The sequence below is a fragment of the Pyricularia pennisetigena genome, chromosome 1 (genome assembly GCF_004337985.1).
Source record: "Pyricularia pennisetigena strain Br36 chromosome 1, whole genome shotgun sequence".
NCBI lineage: Eukaryota > Fungi > Ascomycota > Sordariomycetes > Magnaporthales > Pyriculariaceae > Pyricularia > Pyricularia pennisetigena.
The window spans coordinates 5,241,127-5,256,886 of NC_043740.1; the positions used below are offsets into that span (position 1 = coordinate 5,241,127).

Sequence of the window (15,760 nt, forward strand, 5' to 3'; positions counted from 1 at the left end):
TTAATAATTGGGGTAAAATTATAGTCGATTCCGGGGTAGATAATAAAATGAATACAAGTTAATTGCTGCTAAGCAATCCTAAACTAAATTTCATTTACAAGGTAATAAACGCGCTTTATATGAATTATATTTCCAATGTGATTTCTCATAATTTATTCAATTTGTAATTCCTAATCGAAGTTTTACAAATTAACCGAAATTACCTTTTGGTGGTTACGTGCTGTTACGTAATTGGGTTTTTTTGTAATCCTGTTTCCTGCCGGTCGGTGTTTTTTTGGTCGAATGTCGTCAGGAGGGGTGTGACCCCGCCTGGCCTCCCTGGTACCGGCCCAACTGTTTGGTCATAACAAACTGGTAGGCCGATTTTATAAATCCAAAATCTTTTATATACGGTTCGTAAGTTAAAAGTTGGATACCACCTGCCCTTAATCCGTTCATGGGGGGATTGGTTTTTTCGATAATTCGTAAATTTTCGATTCTTTTGTATATTATTGTTATTTTTCAACCAACGTTTATAATTTTTGGAAGTGGAGGGTCATGTACGTATATATACCGTTATATTGAATTTTGGTGTATTTATCGTACTATATAAGCAGTAACATAAAATGACAGGTTAAATGTATATATTTTTGTCTATAATTTACAATCGAAACGCCTTTGTATTTTTACCGATTTTAACGATAATGAAATCACAATTTAAGGGATTTGATGACGTATATAGACAGGCATCTACGGTAGGCCCTATTAATAATACCGGCTTTTATTATTTCTTCATATAAAAAATCCTAAATGTGTGTTATTTATCTATTGTTTGCTTTATTTAACCAATTTTACAGTAATTTTGTTTTGCAACCAAAGTTGAAGGCTTTTGCAGGTAAGGGGTGGTATATGTCTGTACACCTCAATGCTTCAGTTTGGTATGTATATTCAATTACATAAGCCATTAAATAAGCGCATAGGTAATGTATATTTAATTTTATATTACATTTACAATGCAAACGCTTTTACATTTTTACCAATTTTAACCATAACAACACCAAGCCCCTAGGGACTGCGGTACCTACATAAGCAAACGTACACGTGAAGTCCGTTTTATAGTCCCCGCCTTAAATACTTTTTTATAGTAAAAAATGCTTAATTTATGTTATTTTTCTACCTTATGATTTATTTAATTAAATAGAATTTGGGAAAAAAAAGTTGAATAATATTTCTTTACAAATTCATAGAAGAATGGATATATTGAAGTTCTTTTTGATTTTATCAACATTTGCGTAAATTATTCAGTTCTTTATTAAATTATCAATTAATTAGGAAATATTAATGAAACTTTTGTTTCAAACCATATTGGTATGGACGCTGTGACTGTACATCCGTTGAACTGTAAATGTTGTAAGCTAATTTTAATTCAATATTATAGACTATTATTGAAAATAATATTCAAATGTAATAAAGAATTACAACTTTCACTAAATATTTAAATATCTTTCCAAATGAATTCGTTACAAAAGCGCGGTTTTCAGTAAAAGAACTACCAAGGTCCAATTAATCCAACGCAGGTTACCTTATAATTTTACGATTTTTATTTAATTTGGTATTCCAACTTTCAATTGCATGCTATGGTTACACTACTTTTTTTGCTGTTATAATACGTATACGGTGTATATACCCGCTATAAACGGCGAAATACGACAAGTTGTCCTCAGACTAGAACGAGCGCGATCTTTTCGGCCCATGTAATCAGTTGAAAAGCCATGTGGCTGAAAGGTATATGGAGCGTTCGGTCCCCACTGCGAAGCAGGGGGGTCTAATCTGAGCATTGAGACTACCAATTTGGGTTAAGCCCGCCAGCCCGCCGGTCCCCATTTACCCGCCAAGAAAACCCGTGGGCCATGACGGGCACCAGCCAGGAGCCTATGGGTTGGCGGGCCGGGCTACGCTAAACCTGTTTTCGGGTTTTAGCAGGCCTTAGTTAAGAATATAAAGGCTATTTACATTAATAATAATAATTATGAAATTTAGGACGTGGTGTTTGCCTGGGTGTGTAAGATGATTTGGATAAAATGAAAAACAACGCATAGGAACTAAGTTAAAACCGCTTAAAGCTGCCAGGTGAGTAAGACAACGTGTAAATAGTATAATATAATATAATATACATCTATATGTAAATATATATATATATATATATATATATATATATATATATATATATATATATATAATTAGAATAATATGTTATTTTTAGGCTTTTCATATTTTATTTAAAGAAATATGCCAGATTCCATTAATATTTATATAGGAACTTGTTAAGAACAGGCCTCATAAAGGCCCTGCGACCGCACGTTAAATGCAGTCGGCTGCATTTTTCATGCGCGCAGCCAATTAAACAGCGGCATAATTAACAGGTTATAAAATCCCGTGTAACGCCGACCTCCGAATCGGTCGCAAGTTTAATTCCCGTCTCGTGCATGCATTTTGCGCCTTAATGGTAACGAATAATTGCCCCTCGTTAACCCAAGCAATAAGTTTTACCCAATGGAGGTTAACCCATATTGGAAAACCCATTATAAATAAGGGTGCTTGCTTAGGGCCACGTAATGTAAAAACAAATTTATTTTTAGGTTCGGGTTCCTTAAATAACGTTTGAGGGGTGGTGTTAAAAACATGCCTTATAAAGGCCCTGCGACCGCACGTTAAATGCAGTCGGTTGCATTTTTTATGCGCGCAGCCAATTGAACAGCGGTATAATCAACAGCATTTAATATAATTTGTTAAGTGTGTAAGTCAGGGTGTATGCAATTCAAGGCATTTCAAAACCAGCTAATGGGGGCCCGCAACCTTATTTGAAAAGCCCGCGGGCCAACAGCCCACGAGCCCGCGGTTTCTTTCACTGTGGAGTTTGTATTTATTGAGCTAAAATGAATGTTAAAATATATGCCCCACAACGTGCAAATAAGACGGGGGCCCGTGGGTTACGGTATTTTTTTGGCCCATGGAATGCCTTAATGCAATCACACAGTTATATATAAAGATCACAGCTTTCTACAGCTATAATCACTTTTTAAACCTACTGCTTTTTATTTTCCCAAGCTTCCACTTTCATAGCTTTGATCTGAGGGACATTTTCCCTTCCCATTCCCACCATGCGCTACCTAGTTATTTTGAAGCTCGTTTGCGCCGCACTCGCTGCTCCTGCTCCTGCTAAACCTTTGAAAGAAAAAAAAGATTCTTCAAATCTTGTCACAAACGTTGGGGTAGTCGAAACTGGTCACGACAGTCCGAATATTTCTAAACGAGGTTATGTTATGACATCATGCAGTGACAGCCAGCAATCGTATATAAATGCAGCTATGGCAAAGTACAATATTAAGTCCAAAGTCCAGATTTTTGGAATAATTTGTGCATTTATTAACTTAAAGCTTTTTCAGATGCAAAGCATATGCCGATAGTGCTTACTACGCCGTTGAAAATAAAGATGATCTACGGAAAAAATATTTCAAAACTAGTAGTTTGAATCATATTAAAGATCTCCAAGATGCCTTTTGGGGAATTGAAAAAGGATGCGATATTAGTAGAGATAATATCGGCATTCAATGTGAGGGCGAAGGCGCTGATTGTCCCTTTGGAAGAGTTGCTTTCACAATTCCTTCAGAGAATAAAGTTTATGTGTGCCCTCAGTTTTTCACCTATAGCCTTCCTTCGTCAGCCCGTACCCTTATCCATGAGATGTCACATCTCGACTCCAGTAAGTGGACCCCACAGATAACGAACGAGTTGGAATTCAATAAAATGAATCTTTAATTAAAATATAATAGTTAGAGGGACCAATGATTATCTTTACCAGGAAAAGGGTGACATTTTGGCGTAAGTGTGGTTAAATAGTTGACCTTATAATATTTCAAGAAAATGACTTACTTTTTTATAAATATAGGCTCGGTCAAGAACAAGCCCTTTGGAACGCTGATAATTACGCCTGGTTCGCCTACAATGCTCATACAGACGGCGGTTCATCCTCTCAAAGCTGCAGCGTTCCAAATACCGGCGGCGGTCATCCAAATCCAGTCGTTTATGTGCGTCCTCCCAACACTGGTCATTCACATGCAGGCGGCGGTTATCCAATTCCAGTCGTTCCTGTGCGTCCTCCCAACACTGGTTATTCACATGCAGGCGGCGGCTATCCAATTCCAGTCGTTCATGTGCATCCTCCCAACACTGGTTGTTCACATGCAGGCGGCGGCTATCCATATCCCTACCCTACTCCCCATTATGGTGGCGGCCGTTACTCAGGCTCTGATGAATTAATGAGTTCCCAACAACAAAACTGTGCCATAATGTAAAGGCGCGACTCCGCGCCTTACTGGTACATCCCGTTTGTTGATAGAAATCGGTTGATCGCTGCGATTGGTGGAACAATATGACAAATAAAATTGGCATTCTTGAGCAAAATAACTAGCTATTTGTAACTATTTGCAAAATTGTGTGAATTTGTTACAATCTTTGGTAAAGGTGGTTGGAAATTAATGACGTATGCACAAGTATAAGCAACGCCTCACGTTTCAGGATTCAATATTAGGAATAATCTAGTTTCAGTGCCTAGACTAGACCCCTGCTGGGTCCGAGCGCTCCATGTACCTTTTAGCCACATGGCTTCTCGACCAATTGCATTGGCCGAAAAGATCGCGCTCGTTCTAGTTTGAGGACAATTTGTCGCATTTTGCGGTTTATGGCGGTACCACCAACAACATTTTGTCGCATTTCGCGGTTTATAGCGGTACTATCTTATTCGCATTAACGTTGGGTACCCCCTGATGGCCACCCCCCCTAATGGGCACCCTTCTTACACCAAAAATCCCCTTTTGGAAAACGTTATAATAAATTGAATAAAAATCGTACCATTTTAAAAGTTTATATAGGGATTTAATAGTAGAACCCATATTAGAAAGGATTTTTGGATATGTATAATATATGTTAAAGGTTTGGCGGTTAAATCCGGCTTTATATTTTCCTATATAAATTATATAGTAACGAAAAACGGCAATAATTACCGCAATTTCCCGGTTTAAAAAACAAAATTAAAAATATTATTATATTGTAAATATATAACTTAATAAAGGTAGTTGCCCTGTTTTTTTGCGATATATTTAAAGCTTAATTAGCGGATATATATATATGCCATATAAGTTTATAGTGGTTATATAAATACTACGTATAACGTAGCGAAAGATAGCAAATGAATAATATTAAAATCAAAAATCGGCTGGATAAGTAAGAATTTAATAATATTTGTAATTTTGGCTTTTAAAACGGGAAATTGCGGTAATTATCGCCGTTTTTCGTTGCTATACAATTTGTGTAGGAAAATCCGAAACCGGATTTAACCGCCAAACCTTTAACATATATTATACATATCCAAAAATCCTTTCTAATATGGGTTCTACTATTAAAACTCTATATAAATTTTTAAAATGGTATTGATACGATTTTTATTCGATTTATTATAACGTTTTCCAAAAGGGGAGTTTTGGTGTAAAAAGGGTGCCCAATAGGGGGGGTGGCGATCAGGGGGTACCCAACGCTATAATGAAAAAAAACAGTATAACCATAATGTACAGTTAAATATTCGAATAAGAAATTGAGTAAAATTCATCAAAATATGAAATAACCTGCGTTGGATTTGTTGAAATTCGGTAATTCTTTTATTGAAAGCCGCGTGTTTATGATTAACTTATTTAAAAAAACATTTAAATATGCAATAAAATTTACAATTGTCTATTATATTTAATTATTGTTCCAAATAATGGTATATAATATCAAGTTAGGGTCATACTATAATATTTACAGTTCAACGGATTTAGGACTTCAAAATAAATGGAATTATCATCTAAAACCGACCTTTTAATAATATTCTTCTATTAATTTAATTTATCAAAAAAGTGAATAATTTACGCAAACAACGGTAAAATAGAAAAAGACTTTCATACGCTAACCTCTTTTATAGGTTTATATATAATGGTTATTAAATTTCTCTTTATGAATTTGATTTGATTGGATAAAGTAAAAAACAGAGAATAACACAAATTCAGCATTTTCTTATACTAAAAAATAATAAAAGCGGGTATTATACATCGGATTTCACTTGGACGCTTGCTTAAATACGTAGTGCAATCACTGGAGCTTTAGCTTTATGATCTTTAAAATTGGGAAAAATATAAAAGCGTTTCGATTGTAAATTATATGCAAAATTAAATATACATTACCCATCCGCTTATTTGACGGTTTATATAAGCCCTTATAAATACTCAAGTTCACTTTTTGACTATTTATACGTGTACCACCCCCTCCCTGCAAAATTCTCGAAATTTAGCTGAAAAACAAAAATAATATAAATTCAATTGACAAAAGCAAAAAATAAATAAATAATACCAATTTAATATTCTCATATATAAAGAAATAGTAAAAACCGGTATTATGGATTGAATTTGACGTGCACGTTTATTTATATACGTTATCCATTTCCTGGAAGTCTGGTTTTGTTACTGTTAAGCTTGGTAAAAATGTGGAAGCGTCTTAATTATAAATTATATATGAAAATATAAATTTCTACCTATCCGTTTATTCAACTGCTTATATAATGCGGTTGTTGGAATAGAGGTAATCGCGGTCAAATTAACAATAGAGCGATGGATCACGTGCAATACCGCACGGGCCAATTGCACGTGACTCACCCGCCCAATTACGAAATATTAGACGGAAGGACGTTTAGAAACTCACCTCTAAACAGTTTTATAAACCAAACAATCAATATATATCTTTATATTCGTATAACAACGTTCTATTAATCGATCGATATTACGGAAAATCTATAAACACTAATTAATATGATTGAGGTAATATAAAAAAGCAAAATAAAAGGATTAAACATTATTACTGTTATTTTATAAATATTTAGGATTAACAGGATATCCTACGGTTAATTAAAAAAAAACCGTCCTAATTAATTAGGATTTTTACATTAAACGGGTAGCGCCTTCACAAAACCTTACATAAAAAACAAAATCATAACCGTTATTTTACGAATATTAAAAGGCTTTTGGAATTTACCATTCAGGTAAATTATTTTATTAATTTATAAATAATAACAAAACCGTATATTTTTGGACAAAATACGACAAACTAAGCGCAAAAACCGGTTACCAGGTTAACGACGAGCATTATAATAAGGTATAAACCCTTTTCGACAATACATTGTCGAAATTACAACTATTTTTACTAATAAAGCAACGAATCGACGCGGAATTCCCTTACGAACCCTCCCACGAACTTCCGGAAAACCCGGAAAAAATATTAATAATTCGACGATAAACGTGGATTTTTCAAATATTTAACCGATTTAGGGAAGACGAGCGCGGGAAAACATTGTTGACTTCGTATTGAAAGAATTTCAAAAAATGGATTGGAAATTATTTTATAATTTGTAATGCTTTAATCCAAAAAGTTTTAAAAATATATTTGGAATATTATGGAATTATTTTACTAGGAAAAGGAAATAAAAAAAACGGTTAACAATGTACCGAAACGGTAAATTGGAACTATAAAATATCTATATAGGAAATTCTATTACCCGGTAACCAAAACCTAGAAACGACGGAGATAAAAACCAAAAATATTGGAAACATTATTTAATAAAAAGAATAAAAGGAGGAAGATAACCGGTTTGCAAAAAAGGGGCAATTAAAGTTACCTTTTCCGCGAATTCAAAAATTAAAAACTTTACTAAATTCCCAAAAGGACAAACTTTTCACGAAAAAGAATTATAACGATTTATGGAACTAAATATTGGGGTAATAATGCGTTACGATAAATAATAGGGGAGATAATAAAATAATGAAACAAAAGCTAAACGTTTACGAATATATCCCATTATTGCAAATCCCTAACTAATTAATCAAACCACACCAAGTAAAAGCGTTTAACAGCGCGTGGAACAAAAAGAAACCTATTTGAAAAAATTATACGACATTTTGGACGATGAAGGCAAAGTTTTTATAAATATTTGCAATATGTTGCAAATCCCGTTAGCCCAAATCCATACATTATTCCATATAATTGCAAGAAAAACGCAAAAACGCGTTTTCTAAAACATATAAATAGGCGAATAACGTTTAAAAAATATATATGGAGTGTAAAAAACGGGTTGAAACGCCGTTTTCACGTTAAATATATTATAAGAATTAGAGCTTTATTAGTTTCGAAAACGTTGAAACGGAACCCGATTACGAAGGAAAACGAAATTTGAAAACTATATTAATTATGCTGAGAAAATTGTAAATTTGCCAAAAAGCATTAAGGCCTTAATATCTTAATAAAATATACCTTATTGCAGCGGCTTTGAAGGCAATTGAAAACGTAAAAGAGCTTCGAACCGTTGTTACCAACCCCATGACCATTTTCCCGGTATTATTGAACCAAATATTAATTGCTTTTAAATTGGAAAAGCGATAGGCGAGATATAACACTTTTTTCGTTAACCGGAAATATGAAAAATACAAAGGCCGCAAAAAGCGAGGTAATAATTGTTACCTGCGCCGAGGGTACGATAAACGGCCTGGCCAATTCTTTAAAGATTAGGGATATTATTTGTGCGGTAAACCGGGGTGTAAATTTTCGAATTATATAAAAAAAATAACGGTGGCAAAAGCAAAAAAGGCGAAATGGGAAATACCGAAAAAAAGATTAACGCGAAAATAAATAATTTTTTACCAACGGTAAAACGACGAAAATAAGGAATATAGGGAAAGAAATTCGAACGACGAATTTAGTAGCTAAAAAGCGAATACAGACGATTCAGACGGATAAGCGTTAATTTATTCTATAAATTATAAAACAGCGGTATTCCTAACAAACGAAGCATTCCGCTATAAATTAAATTATGGCCAAATGGCGTTTTAAGGAAACAAAAACCGCAAAAGGGGTTCCCGCACCAAATTTTAAATTAATAGGATTTAAATAGCGTTTGGTATGGAATTATACCGGATATAGGCGCCGCAGCCATATTAACGGCCGGTATTAGCTAAGTGGAAATATTTTAACGCAGAAAACCGGAAATCCAAATCGAAAAATCGAATGCAAATAAAGCCATAATACGTTTTGGAGCAGGCGTAGGGATTACCGTTATGGAAGAAATTATTTTAAATATATAAAATGGTATAATAGCGTTCCACGTAATACCAATTCGGATACCATTTTTTTTAGGTATTAGGGATATGGATAAATTCGGGGTATACCTGCTCAATACCAGCAGCGAACTTATAAAAGTCGACAATATAAGAGTGCCAATTTTATGCAAATGGGGGCACCCATGGTTTTTTTTACCGGGATTAAAACCAGGCGGACCGGAAACGTATTTGTTAATTATATGCGTTATTTAGCATGTAATGGGTCCACTTTTACTTGTATATAAGCCACAATAAATAGTGCCGAAATTGGGCTGTTAGGGCTGTCGGATTTTCCGTTATAATTTATGTGTTGCAGGAATTGCGATTCAAAATGTTAGCGAATGGGGTTTCACCCTTTACCGGGTTTAGCACCCACCATATACTTACGAATTAGCTGCCCTGTACCGGGTTGAAATTTTCACCAAATCAGCAAATTAGTGCGAACCCAGAAATGGTTTATATGGAAATAAGGGTGTTTTTTCAACAACGTATACAGAATAATTTTTCGAAAAATCGTATGCGGCACCGGAACGTTTTCTGGCGTGCGAACCCCCATTTCGATGTGGGAGAGTATGTAAGGGAGATAAAACAAAGTTTCCCCCACCAATGAATCGAGTTTATTAATCCCAAATTTAGTGAACAATTTAGTGCATTTAAGCCCTGTAATTACAGGCTTTTACAACGCAACTAGCCCCACGCCGCACCTAGGCTAATGCCTAAACCCCTGTTAGCAACCCGTATTCTTAACAACTTTTTTTTCCGACTTTACGTGAGTAGTAGCAAAAAAGGGGATATTAATTATATGCGTTATTTAATATGTAATGGGTCCATTTTTACCTATATATAAACCATAATTAATAATGCCGAGATGGTGTTATTAGGGCTGTCGGGTATTCCGTTATATTTTGTGCTGCAGGAGTGGCGATTTAAGATGTTAGCGAATGGGGTTTACCCTATACCGGGTTTACACCCACCCTGCATTTACGAGCTAATTACCCCATATTGAATTGAATATTTCATTAGATTAGTAAGTCAATGCGAATTTAAAAATGGTTTATATGGAAATAAGGGTATTTTTTCAACAACGCATAAAAAATAATTTTTCGGAAAATCGTATGCGGCACCGGAACGTTTTCCGGGGTGCGGACCCCCATTTCGATGTCGGAAAATATATAAGGCAGATAAAGCAAAGTTTCCCCCACCAATGAATCGAAATTATTAATCCCAAAATTTAGTGAGCAATTAGTGCATTTAAACCCTGTATTTACAGGCCTTTACAACGCAACTAGCCCCACGCCGCACCTAGGTTAATGCCTAAACCCCTGTTAGTAACCCATAATGTTAACACCAAAGATATGCCGAATAGGGGTACGGGTAAGACCAGGGGCGGTTAAATAACGCAAAAAAAAAGGGTTTAAAACGATAACGGGGCGTAACAATGGCGGGGGTAAAAAAATGCGGGGAATGCGCGGGACGAAATTGGCGCACCAAAATAATAGGGGAAAATGTTAAAATAACAGTTGAAATAACGAAGGTATTATTATTTCGGCGCGTTTCCTGCAGGTTTTTTTTATAGTACGATATATTGGATTTCCAAAAGGTTTAAAAATTAATAACGTCATTAAAATAATTTCATATATTAAAAAACGGCGACGCATTCCCAGGTAAATAAAACCGCGGGTAAACATGTGTAACAATTTGTTATAGGGTTAGCCAACGGCCTTGGGACCGTTAAGTATCCTTATTGGTATTATTATTAACGCTGGGGGAAGAAGGAAGGAAAAGGTGTGTGTCCGGGTCGTGGTAATATCCTTCCTTTTATATATTATCCCTAACCCACTTTTATATCTTATTACGTAATACGTGCCTTAAACACGAATCCATAATATAACCCGTATTTGCCCGTCCTTTATCGGGTATAATCCCTATTTGGAAGTATAGGGATAATCCAGCGGGCGCGTACCTTATTATAATTTACCCGTCCATTATTTTGGGCGGTATAAACCCGTAATCGGGTTTTGCTCGTTTATTTTCGGCCGCGGTTATATTGCGGGTTTTTTATCCCCCGGTCCAATTACGGGCGATTATCGTGGTTCGTTTTTTTCCTTATTTTGGGTGGTATAAATCCGTAACCAAATTTTGCCTTCCCGCCTTTGGCTGCGATTATATCGTGGTTTTTTTATCGTATTTACCGTTTGCGGGTGGTTATCGCGGTTTATTTTTCTTTTATTTTAGGCGGTGTAAATTTGTTTATTTATTAGTACAATTTATTTTTCGTAATAATTGCGGTTTTTACCCTTTGTATTTTCCCGCATTATTGTTTTAATCCTTTTTATTTTTCAATTTTTCTTTTATTTAAATCTTTTTTATATTTTTATTCCTTTTCGTCCCCGTTCCCCCCTTTTTTTACCATTTTATCGGGTTTCTCCCGTTTTCCCATCGCCTTATTTTTTATTTATATTACTTTTATTTCGTCCATCCTCGTTTCCTATTCGTTTTTATTTATTATTCGTATTATTATTTATCGCTACCAGTTCGCCGCTATTATATCCCGGGCTTTTATTTTTTTAATCGCGTCGCAAATAGCGTTTGGATAAATGAATACCGGTGGTGGAAATAACCGGCTTCCGCACCGTGGTAATTAATTACTTTCGTCGTATAGCGATAACGGTCGCGCATTTGTAGATGGTATCGATTAAATATTAATTAGGTGGTATCGTTAATTTACATTCGTAACGTTTTCGTCGCGTTATCGGTACCGCGGAGCTCCAAAGTAGTTTAAATAACGACGAATATACCGTTCCGGAAAATATATTTATTTTTTGCGTTTTTTACGTAAAACCGTCCAAAATAATTGGGGTTTAGGAATATGGCTTCACCCCCGACGGTATTAATTAACAACGATATTATAATATTAGAAAATTGTATTATTATTACAGCGAAACCGTCTACGTTTTTGACTTTATTTTTCGCCGCCATTTGCGGGAATTAAAAATTACGATTTACAATAATCGTTATATGGTCCAACCTTTAATTAAAAATATTATTGTGGGTAGTAAAAAGATTTTTGGTAAAAATACCGTGCTGTTTCGAAATTTTTGACCGCGTATGTTAATTGGGTCCGCGTTTATTAAAACGTATACAATAAAATAGCCAATTCCGGGGCCGCGACGACTTTTACCAAAATTATTATTTTTATTATTATATCCAATATTCTTTTTCGTAACGGCGGTAATCGTAACCGTTAATTGGTATAAACTTTCGCACGCGGTTTTATTTACCTGGATATGGATTTAATTTTTTTAATATATAATTGTTTCGATAACGTTATTAATTTTTAAATTTTTTAGGAACGTAATACGTCGCGTTATAAAAAGAATTTGCAAAAAACGTGCCGAATTAATAAAATCTTTGTTATTTTAATTACCGTTTTAACCCCTTCCCCCGCTGCTTTTATACGCCAATTTCGCCCCGCGCATTCCCCACGCTTTTTCGCTTTTATTATTATTACGCCCCATCGTCGTTTCGAAATTCCTTTTTCGCGTTACCCCGTCGTATTTCGTTTTGCTCGTACCCCGATTCGGTATATATTTGGTTCTTCGTACCCCCGTGCTCCTACCTCGTCGCGCCTTCGTATTTTTGGTCGTAATATGGGTGAAAACCCGTTTTTTAAAAATCCCATCGTAAACTTTTTTTAATCGAAATTATTGCACGTCGTCGTACCGCCCTATTACGGGAAACTGACCAATTCGTTAAACAGTGGGAATTTCAGATTTCCGAAAACGATGCGGAAAATAATAAAATAAAAAAGGAAAACGTTAAAATAAAAGAGAAAATAAAAAAAAGGAAATTTAAATAATAAATCGGAAACCTATAATTCGGTTTTTAATTGGTATTTTATCGCCGCGTAAAATTATCGTCTTATATTATATACGTCAAATTAATTCAAAAATTAGGTGGGTGGGATACGGTTACGCCGCCCCAGGGATAAACGCGGTTTATATAATCGTCGGTTTATTTTTATTATTTTTCGCCCCGGTAAAAAGTTTAATTTTGCGTGTTTTTTTACCGTACATTTGGTTAAATTAAAATTTGTTTTAAATTTACCGCCTCGCTTTTTTACCGGGGAATTATCGATTTTTTAATTAATTATAACAAATTTTTGGTCCGGTCAAATATTTAATTATTAACGTCGTTTCGATATTAAATTATTATTCATTTGGGCCTGTCCCCGTTTCATTTCGAATTCGTCTAATACCCGTATATTTTCCACCGTTATTAAATCCTTCCACGTAGGTTCGTCGTATTTTTTCCATTTTACCAAAATTTTACATTTACGTTTTTTTCCCATTACGATTTTCGCGGCCAAAATTTCCTTTATTACCCATTTTTCCGCGGTTTCGCTATTTAAATTTAATAGGATTAATAACGGGCCGGGTCTGTTATAGGGTAAGCCAACGGCCTTGGGACCGTTAAATATCCTTATTGGTATTATTACTAACGCTGGGGAAAAAGGGAGGAAAAGGTGTATATCCGGGTCGTGGTAATATCCTTCCCTTTATATATTATCCCTAACCCGCTTTTATATTTTATCACGTAATACGTACCTTAGTTACGAATCCATAATATAACCCGCATTCGCCCGTCCTTTATCGGGTATAATCCCTATTTGGAAATATAAGGGCAACCCAACGGGCGCGTATTCTAATATAACTTACCCGTCCATTATTCCGGGCGGTGTAAACCCGTAATCGGGTTTTACCCTTTTATTTTCGGCCGCGGTTATATCGCGGGTTTTTTATCCCTGGTTCCGTTTACGGGCGGTTATCGTGGTTCGCTTTTTCCTAATTTTGGATGGTATAAATCCGTGGTCGAATTTTATCCTCCCGCCTTTGGTTGCGATTATATCGTAACTTTTTTATCGTATTTACCGTTTGCGGGTGGTTATCGCGGTTTATTTTCCTTTTATTTTGGGCGGTATAGGGCCGTAATCGGGTTTTATTTTCCTATTTTTGGTTGCGGCGGTATCGCGTTTTTTTTATCGTATTTACCGTTTGCGGGTATTTATCGCGGTTTATTTTGTTTTTATTTTGGGCGGTATAAGGCCGTGGTCGGGTTTTACCCTCCTGTTTTTAGTTGCGGTAATGTCGCTGTTTTTTTATCGTACCTGCCGTTTGCGGGTATTTGTCGCGGTTTATTTTCCTTTTATTTTGGGCGGTATAGGGCCGTAGTCGGGTTTTACCCTCCTGTTTTTAATTGCGGTAATGTCGCGGTTTTTTTATCGTATTTACCGTTTACGGGTATTTATCGCGGTTTATTTTCCTTTTATTTTGGGCGGTGTAAATTCGTTTATTTATTAATATAATTCTTTTTCCGTGGTAATTACGGTTTTTGTTTTTCGTATTTTTCCCGCGTTATGGTCCTAGTCCTTTTTACTTTCCAATTTTTCCTCCACTCGAATCCTTTTCGTTTTTATTCCCTCCTTTTTTTGCCAATTTATCGATTTTTCCCGTTTTCCCCTCGTTTTATTTTTTATTTGTATTACTTTTATTTCGTCCGTCCTTATTTCCTATTTATTCCTATTTATTATTCGTATCGTTATTTATCGTTACCGCGTTATTATTATATCCCGGGCCTTTATTTCCTTAATCGCGTTATAAATAACGCCTGGACAAACCAGTACCGGTGGTGGAAATGGCCGGCCTCCCCACCGTGGTAATTAATTACCTTCGTCGCATAATAATAACGGTCGCCCATTTGTAAATCGTGTCGATTAAATACCGATTGGGTGGTATCGCTAATTTATATTCGCAGCGTTTTCGTCGCGCTATCGGTACCGCGGAATTCCAGGGTAATTTAAATAACGACGAATATACCGCCCCGGAAAATGTATTTATTTTTTGCGTTTTTTGTGTAAAAACGTCCAAAATTAATAGGGTTTGGGAATATCGCCCTACCCCCGACGGTATTGGTTATTAACGATATTATAATATTAAAAAATCGTATTATTATTACAGCGAAGCCGTTTACGTTTTTCATTTTATCCTCCGCCGCCGTTTGCGGGAGTTAAAAACCACGATTTATAATAATCGTTATATCGTCCAATTTTTAATTAAAAACACCGTCGTAAATAATAAAAAAATCTTTGGCAAAAATACCGTGTTATTTCGAAATTTTTTTACCGCGTATACCAATTGGGTCCGCGTTTACCAGGACGTATAGGATGAAATAGTTAATTCCGGGGCCGTAACGACTTTTACCAAAACTATTATTTTTGCTATTATATTTAATACCCCTTTTCGCAGCGGCGGTAATTGTAATCGTTAATTGGTACAAATTTTCGTACGCGGTTTTATTTACCTGGAAATACGTTTAATTCCCTTAATATACAATTGTTTCAATAACGTTATTAATTTTTAAAACTTTTTTAAAAACGTAACACGTCGCGTTATAAAAACAAATTTGCAAAAAACGCGCCGAAATAATAATGTTTTCGTTATTTTAACTACCGTCCTAACCCCTTCCCCCGCCGCTCCTGTACGCCAATT

General features: G+C 35.4%; 1 protein-coding gene across 1 annotated transcript; it reads left to right on the forward strand.

Moving 5' to 3' along the window:
- Positions 1-3,426: 3,426 nt before the first annotated feature.
- PpBr36_07941 (uncharacterized protein) lies at positions 3,427-4,299 on the forward strand (the record flags this gene model as incomplete). Its single annotated transcript, XM_029895074.1, has 2 exons — positions 3,427-3,742; positions 3,929-4,299. Coding segments are annotated over 2 exons (687 nt in total), but the record flags the coding sequence as incomplete, so codon positions are not given.
- Between the last annotated feature and the right edge of the window lie 11,461 nt (positions 4,300-15,760).